Here is a 17,296-nt window from a genome sequence, read left to right on the forward strand (position 1 = left end):
TGATAATACATTATACTCATACATACAGGACCAGTCAGACATTTACACTAGGAGGAAGGAAACTAATGTCCACATAAACCCTTGGCACTATTGCCACTGAATCTTTGAAAGCACCAACAACTTGGGACGCCTGTGTGGCTCAGTGGTTGAGCATCTGCCTTCCACTCAGGGCATGATTCCAGGTCGGGTAATTGAGTCCCACATTGGGCTCCCCACAGAGAGCCTGCTTCTCCCTCTAACTATGTCTCTGCCTCTCTGTCTCATGAATAAATAAAAGCTTCAAGAAAATCATCAATAACTTGAAACTTTCTAAAAATTATTTTAAATAACAGACATAGAAACCAAGGGGTTCGTTAAAATATATATATACACACTTGTATGTATACATATATACGTATATATGTCCCAAAAGTCAGCCAGCAGTTTCAAGCTTTAATAACTTCAGAAGTGCTAAGCTAAAAATGATAGACCACCATTTGAAAGTTGAACTATTTTAATTTCCTTTCTCTTATGTAGTTTTGTGAACTATAAAGAACATTTTAATTTTTTTGTTTCTGTCCCTCCAGTTGAAGACAAGCAAAGTGACAAAGGAAAATTAAAATTAATCTTTGAAAATACGCAATTAAAGTGTAAGTTATAGGCAAATAATTCAACATGCAAATTTTACTTTTAAAAACTTGTTTTATTTTTTATGTTTCTAAAATTAGTAAGCTTAAAACTGGATTATGACTTTGGGGCATCCTTGTGGACACACATTTGATCATCCCTGATGAGGGTGTTCCATCCTCTCTCCTATGACTGTATATCAACTGTTTGTAAACATACATGTGCCCAGAAAAGCCAAGCAGTGTATTTTCTTTGCTTTTGTTTCATTTGTGCAGTAGCTTTTCCTCTCTCAGTAATAAGAATGTCTGTCCCCCAGTCAAATAACCAGGCAGGTGAACGTATTAGACAACGATACAGAGAAAGATATATGTGCATATAAGGAAAAGGATATAGAAAAATAAGTAAAACTGTTAACAAAGACTACACTGGCGGGAAACTTGTGGGTGCAAATACAGGGGAGGAAGGGTATGGATTACAATCTACCACATAGTCAGAGTCTTCAGGCACATATTCATGGATATAAGATGTCGAGGAGGGAAATAAGTTAGATGGGGTGAAAAATCTATAGCCAGGCTGGAGAGTAAGACTATGAGCCAGGTGTTCACACCTGCAGTAAATGCAAGGGATTTGAGAAGCCGCAAGCAGAACTCAAACTAGATTCTTTGTCAAGTTAGCAGTCTCCTCCCCCGAATCCTGCCAAGCTGTCATCAATCTTCTGCTCCACTGGTGAAAGCTCTAGGTAGGAGAAATGTGTTTTCCACAGTACTAACATCTCTAGCAATACCGCCCTCTTCCCCACAAGGCAATATTGCAGGGATTTTCAGCGGTGCCTGACTCTGGCAGGGCGGGGGAGAGTCAGCAGGAGCAGAGACTCTTTCCTCTCAGGGCTCCTGAGGGCCTGGTATTCCCCGCATTCCTTGGGCTTCTCACACCTCTCTGTGGATATTTTCTCCAGAGCTGGGCACCACATTTCACCAGGTAACTGGGAGCAGCTGCAGAGGATCAGGTACATCCATCTTTAGCCGGTCCTCCCTTGATGCTATGGGACTCATGAAAACGTCTGTACTCCCATCAGACTGCAGGAATGTGCTGGATACTGTTGTTTGAAATCTTTGGGGTGATGGGTCTGTGTTGCTGTGAGAAAACCAAAGCAGAGAAGAGGATCATTCAATGAGGAAGGCAGCTTTTCTTATTTTTATGATAAATGTTCATTCGCTCTACATGATTCAAAAGATTCAGGGCAATTCCCAGGCTCCAATCTAACTGACTTTTGGACCCCAGAAGATGAGCCCTTCCTATATCCCATTGACTAAAAAGCCATACTCTCTCTCATTCATTTTGCAACGTCTTTGCAGCTTCGTCTACGTTTAACCCCTCTAGTGACCTCTTAGAATAAGGCACTCGCAGCTGTAGCGAGAATAAAGAACAAGATATGGGAATTGTGAAACTTCATAAAAGAATATGGGGATCTTCCAGGAAGCAACACATTAAAAGTTGCCAGAAATCAGGGTGCCTGGGTGGCTTAATTAAGCATCCGAATTGATTTTGGCTCAGGTCATGATTTCAGGGTTGTGAGTCTAAGCCACGTGTCAGGTTCCTTGCCGGGGGAGCCTGCTTAAGATTTTCTCTCTCCCTTCACCTCCACCCCTCCACCCCCACCAACCCCGGTTGCTCTAAAAAAGAAAAAGAAAAAAACCAAGCCAGAAATGCCAGAAATGGTCCATAGCAGAAGAGTAGCTTCTTTGTCTCTCTTCTCCAGTTGCATCTGACACTTTAAAGGAAGCAGCCAGAACTACTGGCTCCTAGGATATATTAAATAGGAGTCCTCTGGTTGTTTCTCTCAAGTGGTTGTAACTCCCTAGCAGGTTCTTCCAGGTATGAAACTCACAACATGACATCTGAGATCTCACCCTCACCCAGGAAAAAGGTGGGACTGTGACTAGCCTTCATACTAACCCTTGTCTATCTCTGCTCTGCCCTTGAAAGGGAGGTAGGCCCAGGGCTAAGACTCCTGTGACACCTGGTTTATCTAAGGAATAATGGGCCCAGGCTTCTCTGCCCTACTTGACTAGTCTTGTCCTTACCCGTCTCCTCAAAGGCATAGGAAGGAAGCAATCTCATTAATTCATCATCAATCAAGTATTCCACCCCAAGTATATATTCCTCTGAAGAAAATTATGCATCATAGTTATTAAAGAACTCAGGGAGACATCGCTGGTGGATGAACCTTTTCTCAGAACCCTGAGTCCCAGGCATCCTCGAGGTGTTCTCCTAGCCCTAGGGCCCTCACCTCTTTGACCATGTGGCCTCCAGCAGTCCCTGCTTCCAGGGAGTCTCCTTTTTTCAGTGTAGTGGTAGAGAGGATACGCTGGTGTACGATGCTCTTTAGACTGCATGTGAGTCTCTTGCTGTTCCGCATGGTGAGAACCACCTTCTTCTCCTCCTTCTTGGGAGAGCAGTGGATAGAGTGGAAAGGGGTCCTCTGCTCCTGTTGCTGCTGGTGCACTGGTAGTGGCGGGGTGGTAGATGTGTATAAAGAGAGGTGGGTACGAGGGTTGTTTAGAGAAGATAAAGAAAGCCCCTTGGTAGAGTCTGGTTTACTCTACTTTCTCTCTCTCAGGGGCTGAAGAGAGTCTGTTTATTAGCATGAAGACATGTTCATGCCAGAATGATGTTCTTTCTGGCCTCGGTGTGTTCTCTTCCCGGTATTCTCCCCCCTTCTCTTCTTTGCCCTGTTCTTCTTGCTCTTCAGCCAAGCTAAGGCCAGATGGAAAGTATGGCAGCTAAAGCCCTCAGTGACCCCATGCTGGACGTGCTCCTGTAGGGCCTCTAAGCTGGGGAAGACCTGGCAGCAGCCCATGCACCTGAAGCCACTATCCAGGGCCACAAGCCATTTGGGGGTCTTGGCCCTGGAACATTCCTCCACAGCTGGAGTGTCTGCTGGGCTGTCAGCCTCCTCCTTTGCCTCTTGAGCTTCACTGTTCCAGCTGGACTCACTGCCAGTTAGGAGTTCCTTCGTACACACGAGACGGGGTGACTTCTGTATGGACCTTTTCAGGAAAGGCCATTTCTTCTAGTCTTGCCTTCTTTGAGGGAGGCTCCTGCTCTTCCTCTGAATCACTTAAGACAGCCACCCCCCTTTTCATTTGGACATGCATGTAGTAAATTTTCATGAGCCTTTCCTTCTGTGGTTGTACTGAGGGCTCAGAGGGCTGAGTACTACTGACCAGATGGAATGGAAATGAGACATATGGAAAGGGCGAAGAAGTCTCATGTTGCTCAGATTGTCCAGGATGAGAAACATCTTGGTGTTTTTGATGGCTTCCTACGAAAGAGAATTTCAAACGTAAGACAAATAGAGTCTGTATGTGACGTCCGGAGGTGTCAAGGTGGCCATGAGAATATTCCCATGCAGATGTGTGGAGCAGAAGTCTGTACACATGTGGTATTTCAGCATTTATGAGTGGTGTGTTTTATTTGAGGTGTGTACCTGCTATAATTATGCGGGAATGTGGGTGTAGTGTGTCTTGTGGACTTGCATGTGTGTTTTGGGACACATCTGGTTGAACGCTTCCTTTAAGAATGTATTTATTTATTTATTTGCGAGAGAGAGACAGAGACAGAGAGAGCAGAAGTAGAGGGAAAGGGACAAGCAGACTCCTTGCTGAGCGTGGAGTGTGACATGGGGCTGGATCTCACTACTTTGAGATCATGACCCGAGCTGAAACCAAGAGTCGGATGCTCAAATGACTGAGCCACGCAGGCACCCCTGGTGACTGTTTCTGATGTTACTCAGAGGTGACAGTGAATGAGTGTGTGCATGTGTGTTACATAGTGTGACAGAGCATGTGAACAAGTGCGGGGATAATGCTGTTTTCTGTTGACACTGTAGCTTAGAATGCCAGCAGAAGTGACCTGAGCTCCTGAAATATGCCGCTCTGTGAAGTGCCCAAGTCTTCATGAGTGAAGTGGCATGTGGATGAGAAAGGCTGTACATGAAAGTCCATCCTCCTCAGGGTATATCCATTTTCTGCAGTTTGGCTTAGTGTGAGGGAGTTAAAACAGGTGATCTGTACAAGGGGTTGTGAAGGACTTATGGTATTAGTGTGTGAGTGGATGAGTCTGACTGTGTGAGGGAATGAAGGGACAAGGGTGTAGCTATGCCATGCCAGAGACTGGGAAAGTGAATGAGGAAGGAAGGCAAGGAGAAAAGGAAGGAGAAATGAGACCAGAACTGGTAGGAAGGAATACAGATGCAGGAGTGTGGGTGAGGTTGAGTTCATGCACCTCTGAGGCGGAAGGGTGTGATGAAATGTCCACACCACTGCGGGGCTCTACTTGACCTGAAGCTACAACGGTGACTGGGTCCTCCCCCTGAAGCTACACTCCCTTTCTGTTCCTCTGCAGGGGCTTCAGTCCTAGTCCCTCTGCCCTGAAGCCCTCTTCTGCTCTCAAGGGGAGAATAAGATAAGTCAGGCTTGGGCTGAGCAGCTCAGTTGTACCTGCTATCTCTGCTCAGAGGCGACCTGTGTATTTCCCTCACCGTCCTCTTTAGCGAGGATAAACTTACCAGAAGGGGAGATGCAGACGTATTCTGAGGAAGAAGACTTTTCTTCTGCAATCTCACTGCCAGGAGAGACCACATATGACTCAGGCTGAGGCACATTCTCTTGGTTCTTCCAGAATTCTGGGGAAAGGATTAAAAACAAAACAAAACTCTGAGATATGGCATCTTCTGGAGTCTGTGTCAACTCAAAGAGCTACACTGAATGGATATTATTAGTTAGACATCATTACCACACATGAGACTTAACTCATAGAAACTAAGGTGACTTTCTTCATTGAAATGCTACGATTTTCAGGTGACTTTATCTTTTAAAACTTCACTTACTCCTAAATATAACTAAATAATAATTAGTAAAACTGTGTTTATAGTGAATGACCATGATATTATCTCGTGAGATTTCTGGACATGTGTAGAGAGTATTGGACACTTAGAACCATGCCGGTAAAACAGTATGCAGTCACTAAAGTAGGATATTCTCAGCTTGGTTTTCCTTATAGGACACTGTGCAATGAGGGGGCATGGGGTGCAATTTTATGAAGAATTCTGCATGTGTATCTCTCTACGTATGTACTATCTATTAACCCTTAAAAACACATGGAGGAGGTATGGATGGATAGATGGATGGATGGATGGATGGATAGATAGATAGATAGATAGATAGATAGATAGATAGAGGGCAGCCCAGTGGCTCAGTGGTTTAGGGCCACCTTCAGCTGGGGGTGTGATCCTGGAGACCCAGGATCCAGTCCGACTACAGGCTCCCTGAATGGAGCCTGCTTCTCCCTCTGCCTGTCTCTCTCTCTCTCTCTCTCTGTGCCTCTCATAAAAAAATAAATATAATCTTTAAAAAAGATAGATAAATAATGTACAAATGCAGGTAAAATGAATTTTCAAGGTTCCCGGGGAACCCTGGTGCTGGAAATGTTCAAATTAAGACTTCACGGTCATGGCCCAAACTTCCTTTCCGAAAATATATTTCCACATTTCTCTTAGATATTTTATCTTCTCATTCAGATCTTTTAAGAGCTTCTTCCAAAGAAGACAGGGAGGCCTCCCTGGTACATTTCTGCTTATTAATTAGGAATACAGACCTTGGACAGTCCTCGTGAGAAGGGGTCCTTTATGGCATTGCGGGGCATAGGCTCGTAATTCTAATTTTTGGCTAACATGCTGCCTCACCTCCCTGCCTGATTTCCCCCCAGCCCCTCCCACTCCCACCATATTACCTCTGTCAAAGAGCTTGTCTGCAGGAGAGATACGGGAAATATATTCTGAGTCTGAAACTTCTGCCCTCTGGCTGTGGCCTTGGGCCAACCCAGAGGGTCCAGAAAGTAGAATGTCTTCATCTGTGTTTAAGACTTCTGGGAAAGAGAAGGACAATCAAATAGATGATATCTTTGCCTCCATTAAACATTCGAGAAATACCATGTATAATAACACACACAGCACTTGTTCCCAGGAAGATTATAGTCTGGCTTCTATCCAAAGGTCTAAAATCTAGGTACCTAAAAATATTTGCTGGAATGAAATGTCTGGTTACCTCTGAGAGCATGAGAGCCCTAGGTTGTTTCCTGCAGTTGATCAGAGGCTCAAATTCTTGCCTGGCACATGGTAAGGTGCCCATATTATTTGTTCTTACTACTCCATTTACCACAAGAATAAATGCAGAGCAGGTATGTCAGTACAGGTCTTCAGTCTGCCACCTGTGGTTTATGATACCGAGGTCCTGCTGCCTCCGGGGAGGGTTAGGATTTACAGGGAGGAATGACAGACTGCGATCTGTTGGCCTCCTCTTCCACATATCTGCTCCTGTGCTCCAGGGACCTCACCTGAGGGCTCTGCTGCACAGCTCTGCAGGACTGGAGACTCCAGGAGGATCCCCAAAGCTGACTCCAGACGGCACTTCCCAGCAACGGGCACAGCTCCCCTGTCAGGAGCTACGGACTGGCCAAATGGCTTAGCTGTCACTTGGCCTAGTTAGTGGTGTCATCTTCGTCATGTTCCACACACATTTTTCTGATCAGTTTTTGCCTCTATACTTACCATACTCATAAGCCTACCACTAAACTTTCCCAATTAACAGCTAAATTCTAAGTTGTTGATTGTTTTCCTTGTAAAATATGTATATTTCTGGGATCGGGTTTTACCTCTATCATGAACTTCAACACATCCCGAAAATCGCCAGTTAGTTGTTCTTCCTCTTAATCTACATTTGCAAACTCAACTTTCAGTAAATAGGTAAATTTCTGTTCCTGATAAAATAACTCAAACACATTAAGTCTCTTCCTATGTTTAAAAAGTTTATTTAAGCTTGTACCCAAATTTAACATCACAAAATGCACCTACTTTGTCTCTTAGGTCGCTGGAGAGTATCTGGTAGGTCATGTTATAGGCATGAGACAAGTCAGTGGGGGGTGGATTATTTTTTAGAGACGTAGTATGTTGTACCGTGTTCGGTGAGTACTGTCTGATTGTGTACGTGTCTGTCATGTTTCTTCAACAATTTTATTAGGAGGCGTACGGGTGCCATGGCCATTCTACGTAAAGGTAGCATGAGCATCATATATTAGCGAATGGTACTGCATAATCCCGTATATGTAAAGGTGGTATGAGTGATCTGGGTGTCATGTACTACTGAGGTTCAAGTTGTGACACACTGTCTATTTGATTTATGAGAGAGATATGGACCTGGGTAATTTTGTGAGATCTGTTGAGATTGTGAAAGTGGTAGGATAGAGGCAAGGATAGAGGCAAGACCTCACGCGAGGTCCTAGATTGTGGAATTACCTGAGGGGCCTAAGCGACCTGGGACAGAGGAGTTTTACACGATGTTATATGATTGTGTGGCTTTGTTCACTGTTAATGTGAAATATGAAGTTCTACAAGAGTGAGATTATTTGTGTGAGTTTGAGATGATAGTATCTAAGGAATGTCATTAGAGAAGGAAAACTTGAGGAACACATATGCTGCAAAATGAGTTGCGAAGGTTCAAGATATGAGGATCTGAACTTATGAGTCTATCTGAGAGTATAAGGAAATGGGAGCAGAGGGATGCCTGGGTGGCTCAGTGGTTGAGCACCTGCCTTTGGCTCGGGGCATGAGCCTGGCTTCCCGGGATTGAGTCTCAAGTTGGGCTCCCTGAGGGAGCCTGCTCCTCCCTCTGCCTATGTCTCTGCCTCTCTCTATATGTGTTTCTTGTGAATAAATGATTAAGATCCTTAAAAAAATAAAAAGAAAAAGAAAAAGAAAAGAAAGAAATGGGACCAGAGAATGGGAAATGAAGAGACAAGTGTCAATAGGGGTAACTGTGAGAGGACTTTGTGCTAAGCCTAGTAGAGTATGTGATGGAATAAATATTCCTGTGTGCTCATGAGGGTTAGGAGGTTGTTGGAGAAGAATCGAAGGGTCTCTTTCAAATCTCTGCCCCTTCTTCCCCCATGAAAGGACATATGCTAAGGAGTTCAGTCCTCTCTTAGCGAAAAAGCAAAATCTACTGGTTCCTTCTTGGATGCCCTATCTGTTCTTTGCTGGCCCATTTCACACCAGCTGTCAGAGATTTGCCAACATTATGACCAACAGAATTCATCTTCTCAGGTTCAGACTGAGTTTATATTTCCATTTCTCAGAGAGATCTGACATTTCTTTAGACTCCACCTTTGCAAACATGGCCCTGCACTTATGGATATTTGTCCTCTCTGAGATTCCCCTTGACTCTCCAGGCTTTGTTTTATATAGATGCAATGAACATCTCCTGGAGAGAAAAAAGACCTTGTGTTATCCCTCTCATCCGGACATGGCCTGGATCACTTTATATCTCTCATCTATGAGTCTGTAAATAGAAATGCTCAGCTGGACCCTCAGCCATGCTTACATCTCCCTTTGCCACTACCCACCTCCAGTTCAGACATCTCGACTTACCCGTATTCTTATTGTCAGAGGCACAGGGGAGGTCACTTGAGACAACGGCACTGTGTTCTTCCTGTGAGGTACTCTCACCAGGCTGTGGAGTATCCTTTTGCTTCTTTAAGATTTCTGTAAATTGAATTAGAATTAAAAAGATATATCTAGTGTTTCATATATTCAGTGCACTTGGATTGCTTACTCTGTGTCAGACACTCAGGGATAGTATAGTCTTTTCTGGCCAAAGCTCCAAAATAGAAGTATTCGACCATTTTTACTTTCTCCCAAGTGCTCATGGCTAGCTGGATATAATATATGTACATTGTCTTTATTGAGGTCGCTGCGGTGTGTCTTGAAATTGTGTCATCACAGTGTACAGTCCATATATTTTAGTATTTGTTTCCCTGACTATACATACGTCACTGTGTCTCACGCATTTCATCAGAAGATGCCCATATCCTATCTCCAGAGTCCATAATGTTACCTTTAAGGCCCAAGGGACTTTGCGGATATTATTAGATTAAGGACCCTGAGATGGGAACATTATTTGGGATTAGATGAGTGGTCCATATGCCGTATTTTAGACTTCTGACCTCTACAACCATAAGAGAATAATACATTTTTGTTGTCTTTAATCCACTGTTTGCGGTAAATTGTTAAAGCCTTCGGTAGATGATAATAAATGCTCCACATACTCTGGACTGACTAGGGGCTTTACAAACGGGCAGGCTCTATTTACCTGATTTCCTTTCTTTTCTGAGTGTAGAGTTGTTTATTTGAGTCCATGGTGCCACCCATTCTTTGTGCAAAATAAGGGGCTTAGAATACTTGAGCTCCCAGTCATGTTGTATGTGACTGTCATCCAGTACTTCAGTTACATCTGTTTGGTGGATTATCTGTGAATCAGTGATTCCTGGTTTGGGTGTGGAAATCATCAAAACCTACTGGCATTCAATCACAGACTTCTCAGCTCACCTTCCGTTCCTGGCTTCCATTTCATCTTTCCAAATACGTTCTGTGTTTTCAAATTTTTTATCTTTTATGTTTTCTACTTTTTTATCTGAAACCTGTCTTTTTTTCACCCTTCTTTTCTTTATGATGTGACTGTTCTTTTCATCCAGCACATTATCTTATATTGTTATTAGATAATTGCTGTGGATATGGTCACTGTCTGACAGATCACCATTCTTTTGAAAGACTGTGTGCTTCTCCCCAGTTGCTTTAACATCTTTGTTATTGAGGTTCTGAATATTGGCTTTAGTGTACCTAGTTTAGTGGGGATTTATTTTTGCCATTTCTGTAACGAGCTTCCTAATAATGTTTCCTGATTCTAAGGGTTTGTATCTTCCAGAGTTCTGAAAAAAAAATCTTGGCAATTACTTCTTTATCTGTCTTACGTTCTCTGTTTTATTCTAAACAATCATTAGTTTGATATGTCATACTTTCACATTTTATCCTCATTTATCTTAATCCTTTTTTTTGTATTGCCAATGTATTGATCACTCTGATTTATATTTGTAAGTAATTCCCGGCTCTAGCATGGCTCTAGCCTTCAGGTCACAAATGTTCTTTTCCTCTGACAAATCTGATGTTTAACTCATCCACATTTCTTATGATTTCTAGAACATTATTTCTCATTTCTAAAACTTGGTTTTTTAAATCTTTTTATTGATAGTGTTTTATGTTTTTACATGTTTAATAACTGTAAACATTCTTATTTACCATTCCTATTGTTCAAGTAAATGATTTTCTTTGAAGCTAAATCTTAGTGTTCATTGTGTTTGCAGAATCTACTTTAGATTATGTGTTTTGTAGTTTTGCATGGGGAGCTCATGTTCCGTAAGTCATTACCTATAAGACTCTTTTACATGGATGACTAATGATTCAGAGCTCTTTCACATTTCTTCATTGAGAAATTACTAGAGTACTGAAATCTTTGGTTTAATTTTACATTAACTCTTTGCTTTTAGGTTTAACTGACATACAGCAATTCTGGATACATCCCTCAATAAATTATATTTTCCCAAAATGAATGCACGGACTTTCTCTCTAACGTCTGATAGTGAAAACTATTTGTGTTCCTTTTGTTTTTTGTTTTTGTTTTTTTAGATTATTTACTTATTTATTCATGAGAGACAGAGGGAGAGAGAGAGAGAGAGAGAGAGAGAGACAGGCAGAGAGAGAAGCAGGCTCCATGCAGGGAGCCCACCAAGGCACTGGATCCCAGGTCTGGAGGATCAGGCCCCGGGCTGAAGGTGGCGCTAAACATCTGAGCCACCCAGGCTCCCCCGTGAAAACTGTTTGTATTCAGTTCCTAGTGAGGATACAAAAACAAGAGACTCGGATTCCCAAATTGAGATGAGGATAAGATTATAACTGGGTCTGATGTGTACCTTTCTCCCACTAGCTGAGAGATGCTTAGCTGGGTGTCTACCAGTCTGTTCAGGCTCCCACTGCCCTAATCTTCTTGACTTTGCATGCCTTTCCTTGCTCCTTACCTGCAGAAGACAGACGACTCAAGGAGGAATAGCAGGAGAAGTATTCTGATTCAGAGGATTCACCTTTTGCCTCAGGGACCAGAGTATTGTCTTCCACAGAGTGGCCAGGTGGTGGATCAAATTTGCTTGATTTTGAGATTCCTAAAAAATTCAATATAAGTCAGAAAAACAGCTGGTTCCATTCTGTTAACCCTCCTATACTTTTCTGCCTATCCTATTCTTCCCATTGACTTCTATGGAAATACTTACTTTGTTCTGAACAGAAATTCTTTTTTTTTAAAAAAGATTTATTTATTTATTTATTCCTAGAGATGCAGAGAGAAAGAGAGGCAGAGACACAGGCAGAGGGAGAAGCAGGTTCCATGCAGAGAGCCTGACATGGGACTCGACACAGGGTCTCCAGGATCATGCCCTGGGCTGTAGAGGGCCATAAACCACTGTGGCACTGGGGCTGCCCCATGAAAACTGTTCATATTCAGTTCCTAGTGAGGATACAAGAACAAGAGACTCAGATTCCCAAATAAGAGATGAGGATAAGATAATAACCGGGTCTGATGTGTACCTTTCTCCCACTAGCTGAGAGATGCTTAGCTGGGTGTCTACCAGTCTGTTCAGGCTCCCACTACCCTAATCTTCTTGACTTTGCATGCCTTTCCTTGCCCCTTACCTGCAGAAGACAGAGGACTCAAGGAGGAATAGCAGGAGAAGTATTCTGATTCAGAGGATTCACCTTTTGCCCCAGGGACCAGAGTATTGTCTTCCAAAGAGGGGCCAGGTGGTGGATCAAATTTGCTTGATTTTGAGATTCCTAAAAAATTCAATAGGAGTCAGAAAAACAGCTGGTTCCATTCTGTTCCCCCTCCTATACTATTCTCCCTAACGTATTCTTCCCATTCACTTTTACGGGAATACTTACTTTGTTCTGAACAGTAATCTTTTTTTTTTTTTTAAAGATTTATTTATTTATTTATTTATTTATTTATTTATTTATTTATTCCTAGAGATGCAGAGAGAAAGAGAGGCAGACACAGGCAGAGGGAGAAGCAGCCTCCATGCAGAGAGCCTGACATGGGACTCGATCCAGGGTTTCCAGGATCACACCCTGGGCTTAGGTGGCCCAAAACCACTGCAGCACTGGGGATGCCCCATGAAAACTGTATTCAGTTCCTACTGAGGATACAAGAACAAGAGACTCAGATTCCCAAGTAAGAGATGAGGATAAGATTATAACTGGGTCTGATGTGTACCTTTCTCCCACTAGCTGAGAGATGCTGAGCTGGGTGTCTACCTGTCTGTTCAGGCTCCCACTGCCCTAAGCTGCCTAGACTTCGCATGTCTTTCCTTGCCCTTACCTGCAGAAAATAGATGACTCGAGGAGGAATAGCAGAAGTATTCTGATTCAGAGGATTCACCTTTAGCCTCATGGACCAGAGTATTGTCTTCCAAAGAGGGTCCAGTTGGTGGATCAAATTTGCCTGATTTTGAGATTCCTATAAAATTCAATATGAGTCAGAAAAACAGCAGGTTCCATTCTGTTCCCCCTCCGATACTCTTTTCCTTTACCTATTCTTCCCTTTGACTTCTATGGAAATACTTACTTTGTTCTGAACAGTAATTTTTTTTTTAAATATTTATTTATTTATTCCTAGAGATGCAGAGAGAAAGAGAGGCAGAGACACAGGCAGAGGGAGAAGCAGGCTCCATGCAGAGAGCCTGACATGGGACTTGATCCAGCGTCTCCTGGATTACGCCCTGGGCTACAGGTGGCCCTAAACCGCTGAGGCTTTGGGGATGCCCCATGAAAACTGTTTGTATTCAGTTCTTAGTGAGGATACAAGAACAAGAGACTCGGATTCCCAAGTAAGAGATGAAGATAAGATTATAACTGGGACTGATGTGTACCTTTCTCCCACTAGCTGAGAGATGCTGAGCTGTGTGTCTACCAGTCTGTTCAGGCTCCCACTGCCCTGAGCTGTCAAGACTTTGCATGCCTTTCCTTGCCCCTTACCTGCAGAAAACGTCGACTCAAGAAGGAATAGCCGAAGTGTTTGATTCAAAGGATTCACCTTTAGCCTCACATATCAGAGTATTGTCTTCCAAAGAGGGTCCAGTTGGTGGATCAAATTTGCTTGATTTTGAGATTCCTAAAAATTCAATATAAGTCAGAAAAACAGCTGGTTCCATTCTGTTCCCCCTCCTATACTCTTCTCCCTAACCTATTCTTCCCATTGACTTCTATGGAAATACTTACTTTGTTCTGAATAGTCATTTTTTTTTAAGATTTATTCATTATTTATTCCTACAGATGCATTGAGAAAGAGAGGCAGAGACACAGGCAGAGGGAGAAGCAGGCTCCATGCAGAGAGCCTGACATGGGACTTGATCCAGGGTCTCCTGGATTACGCCCTGGGCTGCAGGCACCCTAAACCACTGCCGCTTTGGGGATGCCCCATGAAAACTGTTTGTATTCAGTTCCCAGTGAGGATACAAGAATAAGACACTCGGATTCCCAAGTAACAGATGAGGATAAGATTATAACTGCGTCTGATGTGAACCTTTCTCCCACTAGCTGAGAGATGCTTAGCTGGTTGTCTACCAGTCTGTTCAGGCTCCCACTGCCCTAATCTGCCCAGACTTTGCATGCCTTTCCTTGCCCCTTACCTGCAGAAGACAGATGACTCAAAGAGGAATAGCAGGAAAAGTATTCTGATTCAGAATATTCACCCTTTGCCTCAGGGACCCGAGTATTGTCTTCCACAGAGGGGCCAGGTGGTGGATCAAATTTGCTTGATTTTGAGATTCCTAAAAATTCAATATGAGTCAGAAAAACAGCTGGTTCCATTCTGTTCCCCCTCCTATACTCTTCTACCTAACCTATTCTTCCCATTGACTTTATGGAAATACTTACTTTGTTCTGATCAGTAATATTTATTTATTTATTTATTTATTTATTTATTTATTTATTTATTTATTCCTGGAGATGCAGAGAGAAAGAGAGGCAGAGACACAGGCAGAGGGAGAAGCAGGCTCCATGCAGAGAGCCTGACATAGGACTCCACCCAGGGTCTCCAGGATCACGCCCTGTGCTGCAGGCGGCCCTAAATGGTTGCGGCACTGGGGCTGCCCCATGAAAACTGTTCATATTCAGTTCCTAGTGAGGATATAAGAACAAGAGACTCGGATTCCCAAATTGAGATGAGGATAAGATTATACCTGGGTCTGATGTGTACCTTTCTCCCACTAGCTGAGAGATGCTGAGCTGGATGTCTACCAGTCTGTTCAGGCTCCCACTGCCCTAATCTGCCTAGACTTTGCATGCCTTTCCTTGCCCCTTACCTGCAGAAGACAGATGACTCGAGGAGGAATAGCAGGAGAAGTATTCTGATTCAGAGGATTCACCATTTGCCTCAGGGACCAGAGTATTGTCTTCTCTCCCCAGAAAGCACAAACATTGTTGGAAATATCAAGTCCTCTTCCCAAATAGGAGTCAACACTTGTAACTTCAGGGTTAGCCTTAATCTGCCCTCCCCCAACTCCCCAGCACTGAACAATGGTTTCTCCTCCTAGATGTTACTTGTTTACTTTTAATTTCCATAGCAACCAGAACTACTTCAGTTTTCCATTTTTTTCAGAAACAATCTCCTCAATTTAACCATTATCATTAAACAGTGGTATATGTACATATTCTGCCCTTTTCTTGCATTTTAGATAGGAACCCCGCATTTACATTCTCATAGTCTGAGACAAAATTCTTTTTTGCTTCTGAGTAAGTAAATTCTGACTTTATACTCTCATAGTCTGAGACAAAATTCTTTTTTGCTTCTGAGTAAGTAAATTCTGACTTTATACTCTCATCCCTGTACAACCAGTTTCAAGTGCTCTTTTAAAAATTTCTCCTTACTTCTATGAGCCACATTTTCTTCTTCATTAACAGGAGAAAGTACTACTGGAAAACTTATAATAACATCCTATACTACATCAATGCCCTTAGGCAGAAATAAAATATAGGAAAATACAATTTCCACAGAAAGAGTACTAATCAGCCACTCACTAAGTCTGTAGCGCAGTAACCCAGAGTGACATAGAGATGGCACAGGTCTTAAGCTGCAGAGACAAGGTTTTGGTCACTTGAATTTTCTTTTGACTCTCAGAGACTATCTGAGCCCTCAGAAAGACTAGCATATATACACATCTCTCCCCCGCTTCCCTTCTTCTCTCCTCCTTTCTTTAGAGGCAGTTCCTTGTCACCCTGTGCTCAGAGAAGATGCTTAACACATACCTTTTGACCTCTTGACAGTTTGGGGGGAACTTGTCCTTTCTAGATGCTTCCTTTTTCGTTTCTGCTTCATGGTTCACCTCTTCTGAGAGTGACTCCAATCAGTATAACGAAGAATCAAACTAGTTCACTTGTACACTCACGAACAACAAATCAGTAGAGAAACTACTTCCTCACTAAATCACTGTCCTGACCAGTGCTCAACATACCAACAGGGCTATTATGATGCAAGCCAGCATCAGTGTTCTGTGACCTAGGGATTACATCAGCACACACCAGGAACCCTGCTGATACTCACAGGATTCAAGGACTGCCACAACTCAGACTAGAGCCATTGCTTTCATCCACTGGGAACTATCATCAACTTGAATTTGTGTATCTTGCACTTGACATCAAAACAAGAGAAAAGAGGACTTGGATTAACTAAAGAACATTCTTTCTTGTGTCTACAGTAACCACATCATTGAATCTCCCCACAGAGAAGGCAATACCTGAGACAACTAGGGTTTAACCATGCCTGAATGATAGAAAACAATTCACATTAGATCTTATTAGTAATATTATTTAACTTATGTGAAACAGTTATAGCTTTGGTATATGTGAGTGTATAGGTGTGGATTTGAGGGCATTTCATAATTCTATACAACCCTAAAATGTTTTGAATTTTCCCCCACCACTGGGAATAGGCTCGTGTATTTTTACAACAAGCCACTGTCTCTTTTGCTATTCTTTTCCTAATTATTTCCCAAGAGGTTTGGAGAAAGGGAAAACCCCTAGATTTACATTCCCTGGCCCTCATAATGAATCCTCTTCTGGTCAAGCCTAGAAGTCTCATTCTCCAGGCATCTGTTCCAGGCCCCAGTCTATGTCCTCTGGAAACAGCTGGGCTCTGTACAGAGACCAAACTCTGTGGTTAGCTCCATCCCACCCCCCATCCACCACTGCATACACCCCCCTCCCTCAAGGACAATCTGTATTTACCTTTATTTATCAGTTACACTAGAACCAGGCCATGGTCTCGAGCCTCCTTCAGTCTTCTCTGGCCCCAGTGGGTGCTGCCTCTGTACATTCCCTTCACTTACTAGGGGCTCAGCCTCTTAGAGTCACTGAATGGCAGGCACATTCATCAAGAATGCTTAGCCTTCTTACTGATCAGAAAAAGTAAAAACAAAAATTAGATACTATTTTACATGTATCACATTGGTAAAAGTTAGGTCAAACTGGTCAAACTATACACATGATTATAAGGATATGGGTTTAAAAAAAAACAAATCTTCATGATCTAAAATGTCTTCTGCAGCCATGCTGAAGAACAATTAGTCAACATATTATAAAATTAAATAAGCATATAAGCCATGACCCTATAATCTCATTCTTTAAAGGGACCATTGCAAGGCTGATACTAATACCATTATTTATACTAGCAGGGAGCTGTCATGTTAGTTTAGT

General features: G+C 42.7%; 1 protein-coding gene and 1 long non-coding RNA gene across 2 annotated transcripts; both read right to left on the bottom strand.

Annotated features, from left to right (window-relative positions):
• Positions 1–661: 661 nt before the first annotated feature.
• Positions 662–3,560, bottom strand: LOC144321965 (uncharacterized). The gene is made up of 2 exons (XR_013387508.1): positions 2,897–3,560; positions 662–1,740 (listed from the first exon to the last, which is right to left on the bottom strand). It is a non-coding gene; the product is annotated as an uncharacterized LOC144321965 (long non-coding RNA).
• Positions 3,561–3,599: 39 nt separating this feature from the next.
• On the bottom strand, positions 3,600–16,943 carry LOC144322786 (uncharacterized). Its single transcript, XM_077913144.1, has 11 exons — positions 16,829–16,943; positions 15,851–16,232; positions 14,908–14,997; positions 14,233–14,373; positions 12,924–13,061; positions 12,239–12,379; positions 11,572–11,712; positions 9,092–9,205; positions 6,400–6,534; positions 5,177–5,293; positions 3,600–3,931 (listed from the first exon to the last, which is right to left on the bottom strand). Exons 2-11 carry the CDS (start codon positions 15,918–15,920, stop codon positions 3,600–3,602), a joined length of 1,419 nt encoding a protein of 472 aa, XP_077769270.1. The 5' UTR covers positions 15,921–16,232; positions 16,829–16,943.
• Positions 16,944–17,296: the final 353 nt, after the last annotated feature.

Source organism: Canis aureus, chromosome 10 (assembly GCF_053574225.1).
Source record: "Canis aureus isolate CA01 chromosome 10, VMU_Caureus_v.1.0, whole genome shotgun sequence".
Lineage (NCBI taxonomy): Eukaryota > Metazoa > Chordata > Mammalia > Carnivora > Canidae > Canis > Canis aureus.